The following is an 18,121-nucleotide window of genomic DNA, read 5'->3' as shown; positions in this document are numbered from 1 at the left end:
ATTTCTGTCACACCTCTGAAATGAAAATAAAAGTACTTCTTGGTGTCCAAAAAGGTCGTGCAATATCCTACTGAGAGGTCTACTACTCAACTGAACAAGGCTGTAAACAATGCAGTGTAAGTTGGCCAGGCCTGAAAGAGGCATTGCACCAGATGGGCTCCAAAAATGCTCTTCCCCATCTAAATGTCATCACCAGGGACTGCTGAAGGGCAGGCAGCACCTCTTTAGACTGTTTGCCTTCACTAAGTGAAATATTTATAATATATTAATAACACATAAAAGTCTAGGATTTTCACCTTTTTTTGAGGTGTCAAAAGAGTATGAAGTCAATATATTAGCTTCTTATGTCTGAAAATATTTTTGTATCTTTCAATAACATTCTTGTATATGATGAAACAGAAGATGTTATCCAGCAGCACATTATGACAATGTGAAGAAAATCTCTAGAATAAGGCATGTCTAGCATGTTTGTCAATGCTTTTCAAAGCACTTCTTAGAGCATGTGCTGGGCTGTTATTAAGCAGGCTGATTTCAATTTTTTGGGGGTGCAAAATCTGAGCAGTTCAGTCCTCCTACCTTTTGTGCTTTTCTGCATTGCCTCTATGTCTAGAATTAGTGATGAAAGAATTTACTGAATACCCTCAAAAACTGTTAGTGTGAGAAATGACAGGAGAGATATTTTGAATTACAAGGTCTTTTTTTGTTTGTACAAATACACATTACACATCTAAGCTTTTATACCTTTATGATTGTCGAGTTGGGATAAACATTTATTTGAAGACAGTACCGAAGTGTTACTCTCTAAAGGTAGTTTAAAAGAACCACCTACACTTACCACTTCTATTCTCTTTTTAATATCACTGGATTGCAGTGTTCCTGAAGAAGAGCAGACTGTCAGCCCTGAAGAGTGAAGTTGTATTTACAGATTGCCAGTAGCAAAGTGCAAGCTTCCCACAGAGCCCCATATGCTGGTTTTTTAGGAGCCAGCTTTCAGTGGCAGTGGCTTAGTTTCTACATATATTTATCTCTCAATATCTTTGAGTGGGTAGTGTGTTGTGGTACAGACTGATCTAAGTCAGTTGTCCACCTTCTCTTTCCCAGTCCTCTGATCCATACATTCCATTAACTTCCTAGTGAGAACGAATCATTCCCATACTTTCTCCTTTGTGCTTTTTGACAGACATCTACTTAGAAACTGGAACTAATATAAAACACAGGATTATGACTTACTAGCTCTTTCACCTAATTATATTTGAGATTTTCATAACCTGATCCAATGAGTATATTTTAAGATTTTTCGTATGAGAAATGTGGGGTAATGAGTAGGTCTATTTTACTTATTGTGCTCAGCTTTCAAAGTGAGTTTTTAAAATTCATTTTTTCTAACATTTACCATAAAATCAGCTATATACCCGGAATTCCAGAGAATCTTAATTAGAATTACAGCTAAACTGAAGTTCTTTTTTATATTGCCTTTGAAAAAGATTGTAACCAGAAAATTAAAAACAATTTTAGAGAATATTTAGGAATTCCCATTTTTGGTAGGCTATTTTTCCATCTCACATTATCCAAGAATCTTACTGGAGAATATATACAAAATTGAATGTGCTTTGGGTGCTGTGTCCATGGTTATTAGGATGTGCAAGTTATTGTTAGTATTTTTGTTTGTTGAGAAATGATACAGAAATCAAACAAGGTTTATACCATGGGATTGTATATCTAAAATTGGTTCCTCTCCATGAGCCCAGAATATAGAGACAGAAATCAAATTGGCTATGATGCACTCTTATTCCATCTTTTACAGTTATAGCCATGTAATGTGAACATTTGTGCAGTGTGAGCTGATAAGTTGAGAAAGAATATGGGGTTATTTTATGTTTTGAAGAACAACTGTATTTTAGTTTTATATTGATGCTGAATTTGTTTCAGAAGTAGATTTTGTTTTACTCCAAGTATTTTAAGGCTTCCCTAAATACTTAGGATTGAAAAGTGACTGACACTTGTTTTCTAAGTCAGATTCTGCAGCTTTTAAACAAAGCTCTCTGAATTACTGATCTGCAGCCCGCAGAGAGTGCAATGTGCAGTGCAGGTAACAGCTAAGTGTGCAAATGAGAAGAAATGTGGATATAGCAATAAACCCAGACATTTTCAGGTCTCTTGCTGCAGCATAGGTCTGTACAGCCCCAGGTCTCTACGGTTTTTTAATACCATGAGAATTTATAGTATGGTTTGAAAAATAAAAAAATTATATTTTGAGCATCCTCAGTAAGGGAAAAATAATAAATCTACGGGAGATAAACTCTGCTATGAACAAGATCTCAAAGATTTTAGAAATTGCAGTGTTTGAAAATCAACATATAGAAGTCCAAAATTTATTTTTCCCAAGATCTGAAGGCCAGGAAAAAATCAAAATGAAAATAAATGTAAATAAACAAACTTTAGAGTAGTTTTCTTGTAAAGGGAATTTCATTACTTTTAAAATCAAATTAATCAGTGACTCCATTCACTAAATTTCATGATTTTCCCATAAAAAATCTGGAGGCCCATAAAAAACCTGGAGGGAGAAAAATTACAGTAATGAGAATTTAAACTCTCTGGACAAATTTGAGTATAGTTATGTTCTAAAAAATCAGCATTTATTGTGCAAAAATCTATATATAACTTTATTTTTTTTTCAAACAGTATTCATTTTTTTGGAATAAAGAAAATCTATAATGTAAAAACAAAGTGTTTTGAGTAGCATGAAAAATTTTGTCATCTTTTCAGTTTTTTACTTTGTACATTTTTCCATCAGACTGTATTTTCTGCAGCAATGCTGAGACCTTAACATGATAAAAATTAATCAATCTGACTAGAAAAAATCAAACTGATAGACTGAATTAAAAATAAATAATCCCATTGCTTATTCATTTTTGAAAAACATTTTTAGATGGACTTGTCATTGCTGAGTGCTGACAGTTTTTAGTTTTTGAATGTTCTGTGGCTTTACCTTCTGATCAAGGAGGAATGTCATAACTGTTAATTTAACCCCTCTCTTCCATTATTTAAATGGTAAAGGTATCAATTCTATATTGTAGAACATCAAGATATACATTTCATAGTACCAAAATCATTAAAGTTTAACAATAATTAATTACAAATGTATCTGAAACCTTAATCTGAGAAATACGAGCCCCTGTGAAATGATGGCCAGTCTTCTTCCACTGAAAATGATTCACTTCCTGGGAGCTCTGTAGAGGCTCACTTCCCTGCAGAACCAGGGTCCTGCTGAATCAGCCATTTCCTGTTGGTGTGTTGTGAGTTTGGGAAGTCAGCACGATAATTTTCACTGAACCTGACTTGAGGAAATGTTGATAATGCTGTTCACTCGTAGGGAAGTGAATTGTACTTCATGGACACACGCAGCAGAGACTTTTTTCCCAAATTATAATATGGAGCATTTTATGGTCAGTGGCACAGGCCATGATTAATTTATTATATGAATTTTACCCTAGAGAGCCAAAATGACAACTAATTTTCTCTTTCATGCTTCTTCCTCAGTTTTTCTCTTTCTTTAAATGGAGCATAGGCCTTGGGCATGTTATCTTTGCTTGCATGCATTGATATTTTGTTCACAGAATATGGATATATATACCAGTATTGTATTTATTGTACATCTATTATTTATTTATTATACTTTATTGTACATCTATGGTTTCTTAAATACTTTAATTAAAAGGTATTTAACATGATACAGGGATGTCTAAAAAGGCCTTAAACTAGCAAAATATTGTTCTTTTTCTAATAAAAGAAACTAATTTAAAATATTAATTTACTAAATTGTAATTAAACTACAAAAATACTTAAAAGCCTGTTTTGAAGCAGTTTAAGAGAATTGCTTTATTTCTCTCATACTTGATTAAATCCTGTTATTAAACTACTCTTCTGTTGTGTAATGAAGTTTTTAGATGGTTTTAATACTATTCTGACTTCTTCCTTAATGTGCTGTGACCATTTAGAAACAAACATTGCTTTCTTGGTCCTCAATCCCATTATAATCACACTAATTTTATATTCCTGTGCTCTTCAAGAAGCTCTACGCTTTTGAAGATCTATCCAGCAGTTAAATTCAGAAAGCCCATAATTTTTAACTAGATGAATAATTTCTACATTGTGTTAATAGATTTTTTTTGTGGGCACATGGCACGCTTCCACCTTCAGTCTTGAGTAAGACCTGATGTTGTCAGTGTAAACTAGGCAAAGTCTCTAAACTGCATTCTTCATCTTTTTGTAGCCAAATAATTGTCATTTTTTAAATGAAGTTCATAACCAGAAACGATTAGTATTAAGGAGTTCAAATATTAGAGAAGTTCCACAATAAATCACATCTAAAAGGTTGTAAGTGATGCTGAAAAAAACCCTATAATTCACTTTAAAATTATATTGCCTAATGGAATTCTGGGTTTGAGACATAAAAATATATTACATTTATCAAGAAACCAAAGTTGAAAATATAGAGAGTTAGAAAGTGTAAGTAGTAGGTGATTTAGTAATATGATCCACATATTAAAATAGTTAGTACCTGGATGTCAGAAAAAGTGTGACTTGCCAGAAGGCACTTAGTCATCCAGTGAATCCATTAACAGCACCATTTGGCAAGAAATTGAAATTTTCTCTAACACTGTCATATCCTATTATCTGAAATGCATCATTTACTTACAGACTGGCACTCTTTTCTGTTTAGTATGATGTCTGTGAGATTTTCATCTACAAGGAATAAAAATATTCTTAAAATCTTGCTAATGACAAGATATTATTAATGTTATTCTGGCTTCCTGCCTTCTTTGTATTATGACATCTTATGGAAGTCATATTTCAAAATCTACAAATGCAATCAACATTTCCTGCTTCCAGAATTGTCCAGATGTCCACATCCTATTCTTTGGTTCAGTTTAGAAAACTTGGTATGATTGTTTGGAAAGCTAAAATACATAAACCAGTCAGACTTTAGGAATGGAAACTATAAATCAGGTATTGCAAGCATTTAATCATTGAGCTCATATCAGGATTCTAAACTTCAGTGGTAACAACAGTATATAATCAAGGTTCTCATGTATGTTCACATTTACCACATCAAGAACTAGCAGGAGGGAGAAGATTGACTGGCATATCACTTCCGAGTCTGTTAATTTTAAAGTAGGACTCAAAACTGCATCTTGGGAAAGTTCTGCTAGAGCTGCAGTGCCAACAGAAGCGTGCAATATTTTTAAGGGTAGTAGCTCATATTCTATGCCTAGCTGAATATGCATTTCCCCCTTAAAAAGTTAAACACTTATAGTGAAATATGCAATTGTATTTCAAAATTGGAAATGACTGAAATTGCTCTACTAGATCTCTATGGCTGTTGATCCAGAAGTGATTGGCATTTTTGTGGTTTAATTTCTCTTAGCTGCTTGAGTTTTATAATTTTGAAGGAGTGTGGCTTACACTTTCAAATTCTTCTATCTCTGGCAGCAATTAGAAAAAAATTTAAGGTTCTAATCATCCCTGTTACATGTGTTACTTCATGTATTTTTCCCTGATGCTACTTCATTTCAATATTTTTTTTCCAGATAAAGGCTTATATTCATATAATTCAGGTAAATTTTCAGCATGCCAGAAATGCTTCTGCTTCCATATATGTGCAAAATTTAATTTAATATTTTATTGGTGTGCTTTTGCTACCTATTGTGCAGATACTAAATTGCATAAAAGTTCTTTGGCTTTTCTTGTCTGCTTTTCAATAATAGGTCTTTTGTTGGCTTTCTTTCTCTATTCTTAATGTCTCAGTATTGATATTGGAGCAATATTGTAACACCATACTTGCTTTGCTTGCCTTTATTTTAGGTAGAGCTATGGTAGGAAAGCTGTAGTGAGCTTTATTAACTATACTAGGAAAATGCTATCTTGCTTAAACTGGATTAAAAGGAATGCTATTATTTACAGCTGTTTGAGAACTAGTGTAAGTATATTTAGAATACAGACATGGGGTAAGTGAAGTACTGGCAAAATCAGTATTTACACTGGTATATATTTTTACAGTTTCTTGTTGATATAAATCCCCATTACAAATTCAGCTCTATCTGAGGAATTTGTCTTAATTAAATATAAGTATATTAATAACATACAGTTTTTACCAACTTAAATTTTGTAGTGCTTTTCATTTGGGACTTTTCGCAGTTTTTGCAGTTTTAATTATTGGAATCTCTTTGAGAATTGGTTCAACTAATTATCTTTTAGTTATGTTTAAAAAATGAAACTCACATTGTTATGAAAATAGATCCATACCATGATGGAGAGGAGCAAAACCCCCTTAGGGCAGAACTTTCTTGAGAGTAGTACTCATAAAATCCATTTTCCATTACATCTAGCGTCCGTCTCCCATATTTCTTCTACTCCTTTCTCTCCTGAAATAATCCCACATTCTTCTCATGTTTTACAATATCTTTGAATGGGGAGAGACCAAGTTTGGTTTGGCATCTGTGGGCTTACATGCATGTGGATTAGGTGCAAATTTTATCTTGATAAAATTTCTTTTTGTTTAAAGACTTCCAGTTTGTATCTCTCTCTTCCATCCAGAAGTTTTATCTCTCTCTCTTATCTTTCTCATCTATCCTATTCTAACTAACCATTTTCAAAGACCTGTAGGAACTTAAAAGAATTTGATATTTAAACTCCTCTGTCAGTGTAGATGTAGTTGGTTGAAAGCCTCTAAACCCCACTATTATGTGCAGGATGATAAAGTGACAGACTGACATGGAGACAGGACTGCATGAGAAATTAGCTCACACAAAGGACCCTTGGGCACAGGCTGGATGAATATCAGAGAGCAAATTCTTAAAACAGTTGTTATGAGACTCTTTTGGGGGTGCTTATATGTCAGCTCTGAACACAGAAGAAATGCAGGCTATGCTAAGTAACTTTAAGTGGTTGTGAAGGCCTTCTGTGAGCTCCAGGGAGGGAACTGCAAGCTTGCTTCACTACCCTTGGTTGCCCCAGGGAGTCCACAAAACCTTGTAAAAGCTTCCTACATTTTAAGGATTGGGAGCCTGGTCTGCTTTCTTTTTCCTTTTCTTTTTTTTTTTTTTTTTTCTTCACAAGAAAAGCACAGAATTCCTGAGCCATAAATTTGGTACTTTCTTCTGTATTTAGGCTGACTCACACTAATTTTATTTCTCATTCTATCCCCTATCCTAGTTCATTTTGAAAACTATGTTTGTTGGTCATACGCACTTTAGTAGAGCTTTGAACCTCCTGTGTTAATCTTCTCTTGAGGTCTGTCAGAAATGTCTGTGGGGAATATATGAAGCACAGAAGGTATTTTGTATTATTTCCTCTGTACATTAATAAGAGAGTGAAGAAAAGCTGTGTGCCAACTTCAGTTGTCATGTGGAAGGCAGAAGGTTTTTTGGAGCCCTCCACAGATTTTGGTCGCTTTGTAAGAAAATATTTTTGTTTGCATATGATTTCATTCATCTGGGAGAGTTCCAGTTATTTAAAGTGTTGCTATGGAGGGAAATGTGATTCTGGTGAAATTGAATAGAATATTCCAGTTGGCAGGGACCTACCACAATCATCTAGTCAAGAGCCCAACCATTCAGTGCTGACCAAAAGCAAAGTATGTTACTAAATACATTGTCCAAATGCTTTTTAAACATGGACAGGTTTGGGAAAACCAAAGAATATTCTGTAAACCTTTTTTTTCAATTGTCCCCATTTTTTTTTATTTAGAAGTTGTTAAAGCTTTCCATGGCCACCAACACTGCATCCCATGAAAAGTTTACAAAAAAACCCTATTTCATTAATGAAATGGAATGGAACACCTCTTTTTTTTCTTTACATTACTGCATCCCTGAAGATGAAAAATTGAAATGTTTTTATACTAAGAAACTACTGTATTATAAATGCATTTTACATGTAATAGAAAGTAAAAATGCAAATAGAAAAAAATTAAATAGAATTACTTGCTGAATTGAAATTGAAAATAATGTTCCTAATCATTTTTAGGTGACAGAGTTTTTCCCCAATCCTGCAAGTGCTGTGAACTTCCAGTTCTGCTGTGCACATGTTCTCACAGAGCTGTCATGCTGGGTGAGGTGGCAGCCTGAGCAGCATTGCAGGGAAGGAGTTAGGGAGGTGTGGAAAGGCAGGAGGATGCTGAACTTTGAGGAGTTCTGATGGGGAATTTGTTTTCCAGTGTCCCCAATGTAAACTCTCCCCTAAAAAGTTTTATTGATACCCAAACTTCCTAAATGGAGTATTTTCCCTGGGGCTATGCTGAATTAAGGCATTTTTGAGGGTTACAATAGCATGGGATCTATTTTGCCTTCTGTCCCTAGCTGTAATAATTGTTAATATGGGTGGAAGGGATTTGAAAGTCTGTATTTGCCATCTATTACTGCCCAGTTATCAGACAAAAGGTGAATAACACCTCCAATAAAGTTTTATAAATAAACTGCATACTAGTGGAATGGCATTGAAGAAAAAGTTAACTACAGGCAAACCATTGGCACCAATGCATTCATTTAGTGTAGACTGTATCCTGGAATATGAGATTTTTACTGAATTCTGAATTTATGTAAGAATGGACTTAAACTCCTTGCTCTTGATTTTTGGACCATATTGTATAATGTATATGTCAAAGAGTTGAAGATATTAACTAAATACTAAATAACAGTTTCTTTCACAATATTAATTTGCAATAATTTTTGAGCGGCTTCAATGTCCCCTCTCACAGATAAGATATGAATTGTTCTTTCTCTTTTTTGTAGTCAGTGGTCCAAATTACTTAATGAAGTAGTACTTTGAAAAGACATGGGTAAAGTGAGACACATGCCTAAATCTTCACATTTACATTGTCAATAGGTTACAAAGAAAAGTACCATCTAAAATTAATATAAAGCAGATGAAATCACTCTTGCAGAAATTCCAAGAACTATTAAACTGATCTGCTAGCAATTATACTGACATTTCAAATACTTGCTTTAATAAAAGATTTTGACCTGTGCACTTTCTAGTTTGTTCCGTTTCTGAAATTAATGGAAGATGTTTGAAATATGTATAATCTGATTCTTTTGCAGAAATTCTGTATTCCAGGCAGTAGTTCTTGACATTACACATTTAATTGATATAGCATTGCTTTCCTTCCCCCTTCCTGAAAAAATTGTTAGCCAAAGATAAAACCAAGTAATTAATTCTGCTTTACATTTCTTCTGACTTCTTTACTAGCATTTAAATTTGCATTTGTAAGGAAATGAATAATATTACTTAAACGTGATTGTTTTTTTCAATTGGTTTAAGTCTGTTAGTAGTTAGAGCTGGCTTGTAGCAGCTTGAGGAGATGGAGTGGATGATCTGAGCTAAACAAGCTTCATATCTCATCTTACAGTTCAAGCTTTCATATTTAAGGATGTCAGGTGTTACAAGAAACTCTCCTCTTTTCAGTTGGAGAAAGACAGTTGGAGAAATCACTGAAATCTTCCTTTACTTCCTTTCTTTATTCTTCTTCCTTTACTTTTATTCTTTTTCTACTCCCATCTTTTGGGCAGGTCTCAATCCTGGCCTGTTCACTTTTTCTTGCACTGGCTCTTCCCTGAAGCTGGAATCTCTAGATCCTGGAAGATGATGTGGAGCTGAGGTATTAGGGGATTCTGGAACAGGTGGATGTGTCTTGAGAAGACAGAGAGAGAAAGAGAGAGAGAGAGAACCTTGTCTTTTATACCTGTGCTCTGTTGAAGCCTAATCTCTCTTTTCTGCCAGATGTATCCTGTGACTACAACAATATATAATTTTAGCTACACAGCTGGGAAGTGTAGAGCCCACTGTGACAACAGCTGACTATTTTCATCCTCAAAGATGCAAATATCTCCTCCTGAATACAGAATATAATATTCTAAAAATATGTTAAAGCAGATGTACTTAGCTGTAAATATAAACAGAAATAAAAAGCAACCTCGGTTGTAATTAATTAGATTCATTCATAAGAATGAATTAGTTGATGAGTAAATGACATCTATTCAAATCATAGTTGATTCAGCCTTTTAACATCTTCCATGATGAAAACCTTTCCAAGCAGCCACGTGATGAGCATCAACAAACTCAATTGCCCTCATCTTCCCACTCCACAATCCCCTCTCTGTCAGGGTCTGAGTAACATTATTGGCATCTCTGCACAGCAGCCACAAGCCCACTGCAAGATCAGTGTCAGGCTACCAAAAGACAGAATCCCACTGCTTTGCACTCCCTTTGGGGCCTTTTGCCTTTCAGGTCCCAGCCAAAGCCCAGCCTGCTAGTGGGGCTCTCTTGCTTAGTGCTTGGTCACAAATATTGTCCTCTTTTAATGGACCTGGATTTGAATCACTGGCTAAGAAGAATGGAGACTAATCCTTCTTGCTCACTGGCACGTGTATCACTACACAATTAGAAGCTTCTCCTGGAAATGGCAACAGGGACAGCATCACAGGTGGAATGGATCCTTTCTTTGGGGAAAAAGAGAGAGTGGGCCTTTGTAATACTATAATTAAGAAAATAATCAGAGGAGGTCGAAATCTTTTCCTTAATTTCTGCCCTCATCTTCTAGGGTTTGGTTTTTTTTTTTTTGAGTGCTAATTGTCATCACTTGCTGGTAATTTTTTTTTGTTTTTGAGTAAGATTTGTTAGTTCTTGAATTCAAAAATATTTGTCCCCTACCCATTGTAGCATGGCTATTTCTAAAATTTTGTAATAAATTGAGCTACCATATAAGAATTGCATGACTTTCCCTGAGCTAATTTTAATTTCCTATTTGTGAGGAAAGCATCAACCTCTGGTGCAATTAAATAAAGACAATTAAAATTTCTTTACTGAAATTGCATAAAGTATTGTCTGGCTAAATTGTTTTCTAAGAATTTGCACGTATCACGCACCATTTTTTAGTTGAATAAGTTTTAAACTGAGAAATTTTTATCCTCAAAGAAATAGTCTGCAGTCCGGATTACAAATTCATGCACCCACATCTTAATTGCTGCAGTGACTTCTGACTTCTCATAAAAGGCACAGAAGAAATAGAAAATGTACAAACAAATGCAGCAGGAACAATCAGAAATTTGGAAAGGTTTGCATGTGTGAAGGAACCAAAGAATGATATTTCAGCTCAAAAAAAGTTCAAACTAAAGAGATAACTCTAGCAGAACACAGAATGCTGATTCATGTTTCTCAGAATACAAAAGCTTGGAGGGCATTGTCTGAAATGATATAATAGAAACAAAATATAGGGAAGTTGATTTCACACAATGCTTTATCCAACTGCAGAATTTACTGACATAGAATATTACAGAGGCCAAGAGAATTCTGTGACCAAAAGTGAAATTATATGAATTTGTGGAGAATAAGTTGATTACTTATTGTAAAGAGGACGGCTTAGGAGAAGTCTCAGATCTTGTAAGCACACTCTTTCTGCTAAAGAAAGACCTTCCACTATACTCTAGTGAGTAGGATGTTCAACAGTCTGAAATGACAGCGGTTCTTACAATTCAAATAGTTTCTAAAGTTTCTTTAGAAATTGAAAACTCTCTTTTTGTCAAAACCACTCTAAGTACATGTGCTCCCCAGTTTTTGCTGGGAAAGGAGGGTAGACATCCTTCTCTGCCCATCACTCAGATAGAGCATTAAGCCTGCTTTGTCCTGGGCTTCTTCAGGTTAACTCCAAGTTTTCTTACTGATATTTTTGTGTCTACATTTTTCAGAAAAATTGTCCCGAGGCAGGAAAAAAAAATCTTGCATGTGATTGGAGGTGTGGTGACATTTAAAGTTTCTGCCTTCTAATTATCCATTTTAAGATGGTCAGAAACTTAAAATAGACACACCATCTTGCTGAAAAACAGGGATTTTTTTCACATTTAAAAGAAGTAAGTGAATAATTATGAATCACATGCCAGTGTTTAACCCTGATAACAGCAATCAAATACTGTTTAAATATGCCACAGAAGACTGAAGTAAATTTAGGCTGAACAAAACCTGACATATTTACTTTTCATGTGTGCCCTACATTTGGGTTCTAATTGTGGAAGTGGAATCTGCTTTTGCCAATTCAGCTCTAGATATTTTGGCAGGTATAAATTTAAAAGTTTGCTTGTGTTCCATGGCACACTATATGTGTGAAGCTGCCTTTTCTCCTGATAATCCTTATTAAGAACTTGAAAAAACTATTAGAAGCATTTAATATTATTCCTGTTAATAGTCTTTCTGTTATTCAGAGACTTTGGGGGGGGATGGTGCCTTGTATATAACAGTGTGATGCCAGTTCTGTACCAAATGAATACAAATATCTGTGTATAGGGAATTAATATGAACTATATAAAAATATTTCATAAAAGCAATGTTGTGGAGATGTATTTCAGCATTTGATATTATATTACTTTTAAGATTTAGCTGAAATAATTGGTGCCGACATATATATTCAACAATTATAATATGAATAATTACCTTTATATGCTGATGTTAATGCTTCATGGTATAGTATGAAATCCATACATTAATTTATGTATTATTGACAGAGGATAGTTTTAACTTACAGGAAGGAAGATGATACATGTCTTTTCTTTTTCCAGGATCCAAAAGAATCAGTGACAGCGAAGTCTCTGATTATGACTGTGATGATGGAATTGGTGTTGTTTCAGGTACTAATGTTTAAATTTACTTCTCCAAGTTCAGTAGAAATATTTCTTATTTATAATTTGTTATGAATTTTGCAATGTTTTTCTGATGAAAAATAAGTGGAACTTGAGTATATATTTTTCTAAGAGACACAAAATAAATATTATGCATCATGCATATCTAATCTCAAAAATTACTAATAGGGGAAAAAAGTCAGTGTGTGAATGCCCTTATTGCTTTTGTATAACAATGCAAATAGCATAAAGGTAGTGTTTTTAATACATGTCCAGAAATGTTCAGTTAATTTTTTTTTGACAGACATATATTGATATATCCTGTAAAATATCATGATGGAATAATAACACTGCCAAAGGTTTGAAACATGAACCTTTAAGCCAGGACAGGAGACAGCAGATAATCTGTTTCACTAAGTATTGGAATGAAGCCCATTGGAGAAAAAAGTTTTCATGTCAAAGAGTATGTCTCCCCTTCTAAGAGAAAAGATAATACCAGATAGAAAATAATCATTGCTGAAAACAATAAAATCATAACCATATACTTTTGATGACTACAACAGAGAATATATTTAAGAATCATGGACATTTTTAGGTTGGATCAAGTCTAACTGCTAGAATTGCAAAGTCCACTGCTAAGCCTTGGCCCTGAATCCCACAACCCAGACATCTGTTAAATGCCTGCAAGAGTGGTCACTCCCCCCCTTCCCTGGGCAGCCTGTTCCATTGCTGGATAACTCTTTCAGGAAGGTTTTTCCCAGTATCCAGTCCAAAGGAGGCAGATGTGCCACCTGTAAGCAGTGCTGAGGGCTCCTGCTCTCAGCACAGAGTGGGGTGTTCCTCTCAGTGCGTGTTCTGTTACCCTGCTGCTGTTGAGAGATTTTAACACACAGAGCTTTCTGTGCTAGACAGTTTCTGGTTCTCTTGGGTGAGGTCCAGCTCCAGGGTCAGACAGTGGGGTTTGGGAAAGGCTGAGCAGTATAATCTGTCTGCTCTCCACAGCAGCTGTGGGAGTGATCCGCTCAGGTCAGTCAAAGCCACCCATCAGCATATGGGCTACAGGACCTTCTGCTGGAGGCTAGGGAGGGGGAGACAGGAAAGGGGAATGAGAGGAGTGCAGCTCACCTTGGAACTAAGAGGGAATAAAAAGAGGTGAGGTAGGGAGTCCTTAATATTGCGAGATGGTGTGAAGCCAAGCATTGATCAATCCAGACATTTAGTGAACTATCTAATTATTTGAGTTGGCCTGGTCCTGTTTTAAAATCTGTTACCAGTCTGAGCTCAGATGCATTTCTGTTTTGTCTACATCGTCATGCTTTTATTTCCAGCTTTTTCATGGTTAGCTCATAGGCTGTGCTTATGTTTTGACCCTGGTATGTTACTATTCCATGCTATGGGTCTTGCATTTGCTAAGATAAGGAGATAACTTTTTCTTTCTTTTTTTTTAATAATAAACTACTTTTAAATTTTATGAAAAAGCCCTTTCTATAAACTGATAAAATTTTACAGACTTTATGATATAAACAGGGCAAGTCATATTTGTGCTAAGGTTCCAGGAATTATACCAGATAAAAGAAAGAACACTAGGCTGCAAAACCACTAAAGTTTCTGTGTTCCTTAAAACATTTATCTTCAAACAGTAACAGGCTAATTTTTCAGATTATTACCTTAATTAGAAAACTATTAAGGAAAATTTACAGCATTTTTATATTCCCCCTCCCTGTTTGCTTTATTACCATCAGAACACAGGAAGGATAGATAGCCAGAGTGGTGTGAAGTACTGGAACCAAAGAGGCAGCCATCCTCAGAAGCCCTTTGTTCCTATTTACTGTACTTTCAGTCTTTGATGAACTTTCTGTCTGTAATTAGTAGTCTCTAAGGCATTCAAATTGCCTGTCCTTCCAAAAATAAGGGCATTCATATTACTGTGGGTCAGTTAAATTAAAAATGTATTGATCTAATTTAGGAGCTTAAAAATAAAGGTAGGAAATAACTGGATTTAATGGCTATATTTCTAGAGTGTCCAGTACAGCATCATTTTGAAAAGTGAAATTTTTTTCCTGTCTGGAAATAGGTACCAAGTTTTGCAGATTTTTTTTACCAGGTGCTTGAACATCAGCAGGATTCTTATGAAACACCTAGATTTACAGCTTTGATTCAATAAGCTTATCTTTTGATAACTTGTAAAATTATGGTCTTAACAGTTCAATGAATGAGTCTACTTCCCTTACCTGAGTTTCTGACATACCTTTAGTTTTTTAGGATATTTAAGCTAATGAATTTTTGCTGAACAATTCTACACCGTAGTTGCATTTTAACTCAGCCTGGCTGTATGGGTAGGAAAATTTGATGGTTTTTAGGTTTTGAAATATTAGTTTAGTGCCTTACTTTTTTCGTGCAGCTGCCTCTATGTTTGTAAGTCTTCTTGTTTAGTCTTGTCTTGTCTTACCATCCACTCTCCTTATCATTCCCTCAGTCGTTTAAAGTTCCTTTATTTGTTTGTAGACTAATCACAGTCTTCGTTTAAATATATGCACTGTTTGCACGAAACCATTTGTCTCTCCTTGTTTTCTTTCTTTCTTACTTACCCCAGTTCTTTCATTTTGTATTTTCAGGTTTTATTTAACATGACACTTTGTTCTTCTTCTGTCTGCTATATAAATAGTGCATTACATGAAGCAAGCTTGCCAACATCTTTCGAGTACTCTCAGTGATCCTTTCCATAAAATTAATTCCTAGTATCACACCTATGAACTAAACTCCAGAAACCTTTAAGAAGAATAAAAACTGTCTCTTTGCTCCTCTTCAATTTACTTCTATTCATAATGGTTGACTAGATGTCCTTTAAAGTTTCCTTCCAATTCAAATTATTCTGTGATTTTATGACCTCTTGGAGGAATTATGTACCAAATCTATCACTTCTTGTGGCTTGGATCCTAGCCTGATTAGACAAATGTAATAAACTTCAGTCTGTTGTTTCTGTCAACAGGAAAGGCCTTTTAAAAAATAGTCGTAAACAGACTGAAAAACTTTAGTGACTTTTTTTCTGGCTACATGTATTCTCCAACAGCAATTGTCATAAAGAGTTATAGCATATTACATATTTAAAAAGCAAATTTTTACTAGATTCTAAAATAGCTCTCTTCAAATATAATGTATATTCATCTTGGAAAACACTAGATTAGAGTGTCTATTAATATTTCATCTTTGCTAGCATTAATCTTACCATGGGATAGTGGAATGAGCAGCACTCTGGTTATGTCTCTAGATTGGTTATACATAGCTCTCAAACAATTTTAAGCATTTATTTTGCTGTCCTGAGCAATAAGCCTTGGCCCTCAAAGTTGTCTGTCACCAGCAGTTCTGTGTGGGAGTACATCAGCATCTACACCTGCCCTTTAGAATGCTCATATGTCATTTTTGATAACGGCTATACAGTATTGTTATATTGATTTTTTTTAAATGCCAGAAAGGTTTACAAAACATCATTTATATTATAACAATAAATACAACTCAGTGAAAGGCAGGTTGGTTTTTTGGTGTTTTTTTTTTTCTTTCTAGTGTCCAAAGTTAAGCATGCATTGCAGTTAACAAATTCAAGGAATATGGACTAGAATTTCTAAATAGTTTTCTTCCTAGAGCCTTTCTAATGTCTGTTGAACCTAGGGAATACAAGCAGCCTACTGAGTCTGACTTTATGAACAGAGACATGTATTGTCAAGACCATTTAACCATAAAATTCTCACCTATTGTTTTTGTAGCACTAAAATATTAAGAAAGATAATAATGTTTAAAATTCAGCTCTACACCAATATCTCATCTGTGTTACAGCAGATTATGTGTTATGAAAAGAATATGTGTTGAAAAGAAACAACAAATGAATCATGGAAGAATGTAAGGCAGTGAATTCTGCATAGACTGCATTACAAGTCCCTATAGAGAAAAGCTTTTTTGAGTAAAAGAATGCAGTCTCCAGCTGTGAGAAGAAAAAGATTTATAGTGATACGTTTTATCATTATGCAGAAGATAGCTGCATGTTTCAGGAGGAAATAAGAATACAAAGAAGATATTTATTCAGATAGTTGAGTCCATGAAAATTAGGAAAAAATAGTAACCATCAGCACAGAAGTTGTTACTGAACCTTCAAAAATATTTCTGTGTTTGAAGAAGAATGAAAAGAAATTATCCATTTTTGGTTTACCTCTCAACACACCTGAGGAATCTTTTGTTCAAAATAATATTTTCACTGTCATGTTGCATGCAGCCTTTGTTGCAGAGGAAATGTCTTTTTCTCTATTTGCTGATAACGTGGGCTGAATTTCTATTCCTGAATCCTGTGGATGATTGCTTCTCAAAGCAGATGCAGAAAACACACTTTGGTTACAGATTAAAATCAACTAGATTTTACCACTGCCTATAGAAAGATATCTTACAGCATTAGCACATTGAGTGGATTACTTCTATACCTACTAAAATACAGATTTCATTGTATTACCAGATTACTGGCTAGCCCTAAATGGGAGCCTGTAGTGACCCAAAAGCCCAGTAACTTCAGATGTAAACACTGACATGGTTTTTATTTTATTGTATGTTGATACCAAGTGCCCTGCTCTAAAATCTGTTCTTTCTGGGCTCTCTCTTGATTTAAAAATGTCAGTCTGTGTATCATAAAAATCCCACTTCCAAACTGAAATTCAAGCCATGTTAAATAGTCCTTATGCTAACTGCCTGGATCAATGGTTCTTTAACCATTTTCCTTTCTATCAAACAAATAATTTATATATTATTTACAACTTTTTGCCTTAAGCTCTTTACACAGTATTATAATTTATATATACTTAATATATACTTAATATATACTTTCCATTTTACATGTTTGTTCTCTTATTTAAATTTTGAATGTAATACTTTTATTATTTAAAAAAGAAAGAAATCCTTCAGTATCATTTCCTCAGCTGACAAATCATCTTTCTCTTCCAACATCCAAATTCTCTCAATGCTTTTCTTTAAAATAGTCAAAACTAGTCAAAACTCTTTTTAAATATAATCTATATTACTTCCCTTTGAAAGTAAAGATGTAACTAGATTCAAGTTTTATTTTCAGGTAATTACTAATTATTAATAGCACTCTCTTTGAGGAAAGTTAAGGAAATATGAACTTGGTGTGTTAGTTTATATTTTACCATAGTCATATATCTGTGGAGTGACAAAGACATTAACAGGCAATGAAAATTGCAATGAAGTTGCATTCTTGTCTGAGATGCTCTTAGTGGATACTTCTCACATAAGGGGGGCACTCATTGGGGTGAGATACAATGGTGGTAAGTTAGAGGAGCACTTCTAAAAAGGAAATGTGGCAAGAAATACTGATAAATTCCAATCAGCAGTGTGAAGAGGAGGCTAATTTGAGGGACTTGCTGGACAGATGCAAATACACAAGGATGAGTGCTTAACTA

The 18,121-nt window shown here is 34.5% G+C and overlaps 1 protein-coding gene across 18 annotated transcripts in view; it reads left to right on the top strand.

Annotated features, from left to right (window-relative positions):
* The window catches only part of RIMS2 (regulating synaptic membrane exocytosis 2), a gene marked incomplete at both ends in the record, with an annotated part of 444,787 nt that overhangs the window by 263,602 nt on the left and 163,064 nt on the right, over positions 1 to 18,121 (top strand). For 16 of the 18 annotated variants that reach the window (XM_084219774.1, XM_084219771.1, XM_084219776.1 and 13 more), the window contains one exon: positions 12,606 to 12,674. In XM_084219774.1, coding sequence (XP_084075900.1) covers positions 12,606 to 12,674 — 69 coding nt within the window. Of the gene's footprint in view, positions 1 to 5,591; positions 5,619 to 12,605; positions 12,675 to 18,121 lie in introns of all 18 variants that reach the window. The other 2 variants (XM_084219769.1, XM_084219759.1) reach the window with 1 other exon arrangement.

This window comes from Fringilla coelebs (assembly GCF_963513975.1).
Source record: "Fringilla coelebs genome assembly, chromosome: 1".
NCBI classification, from domain to species: domain Eukaryota; kingdom Metazoa; phylum Chordata; class Aves; order Passeriformes; family Fringillidae; genus Fringilla; species Fringilla coelebs.
The sequence above is the reverse complement of the archived record's forward strand: the minus strand, read 5'-3'. Positions and strand labels throughout refer to the sequence as shown.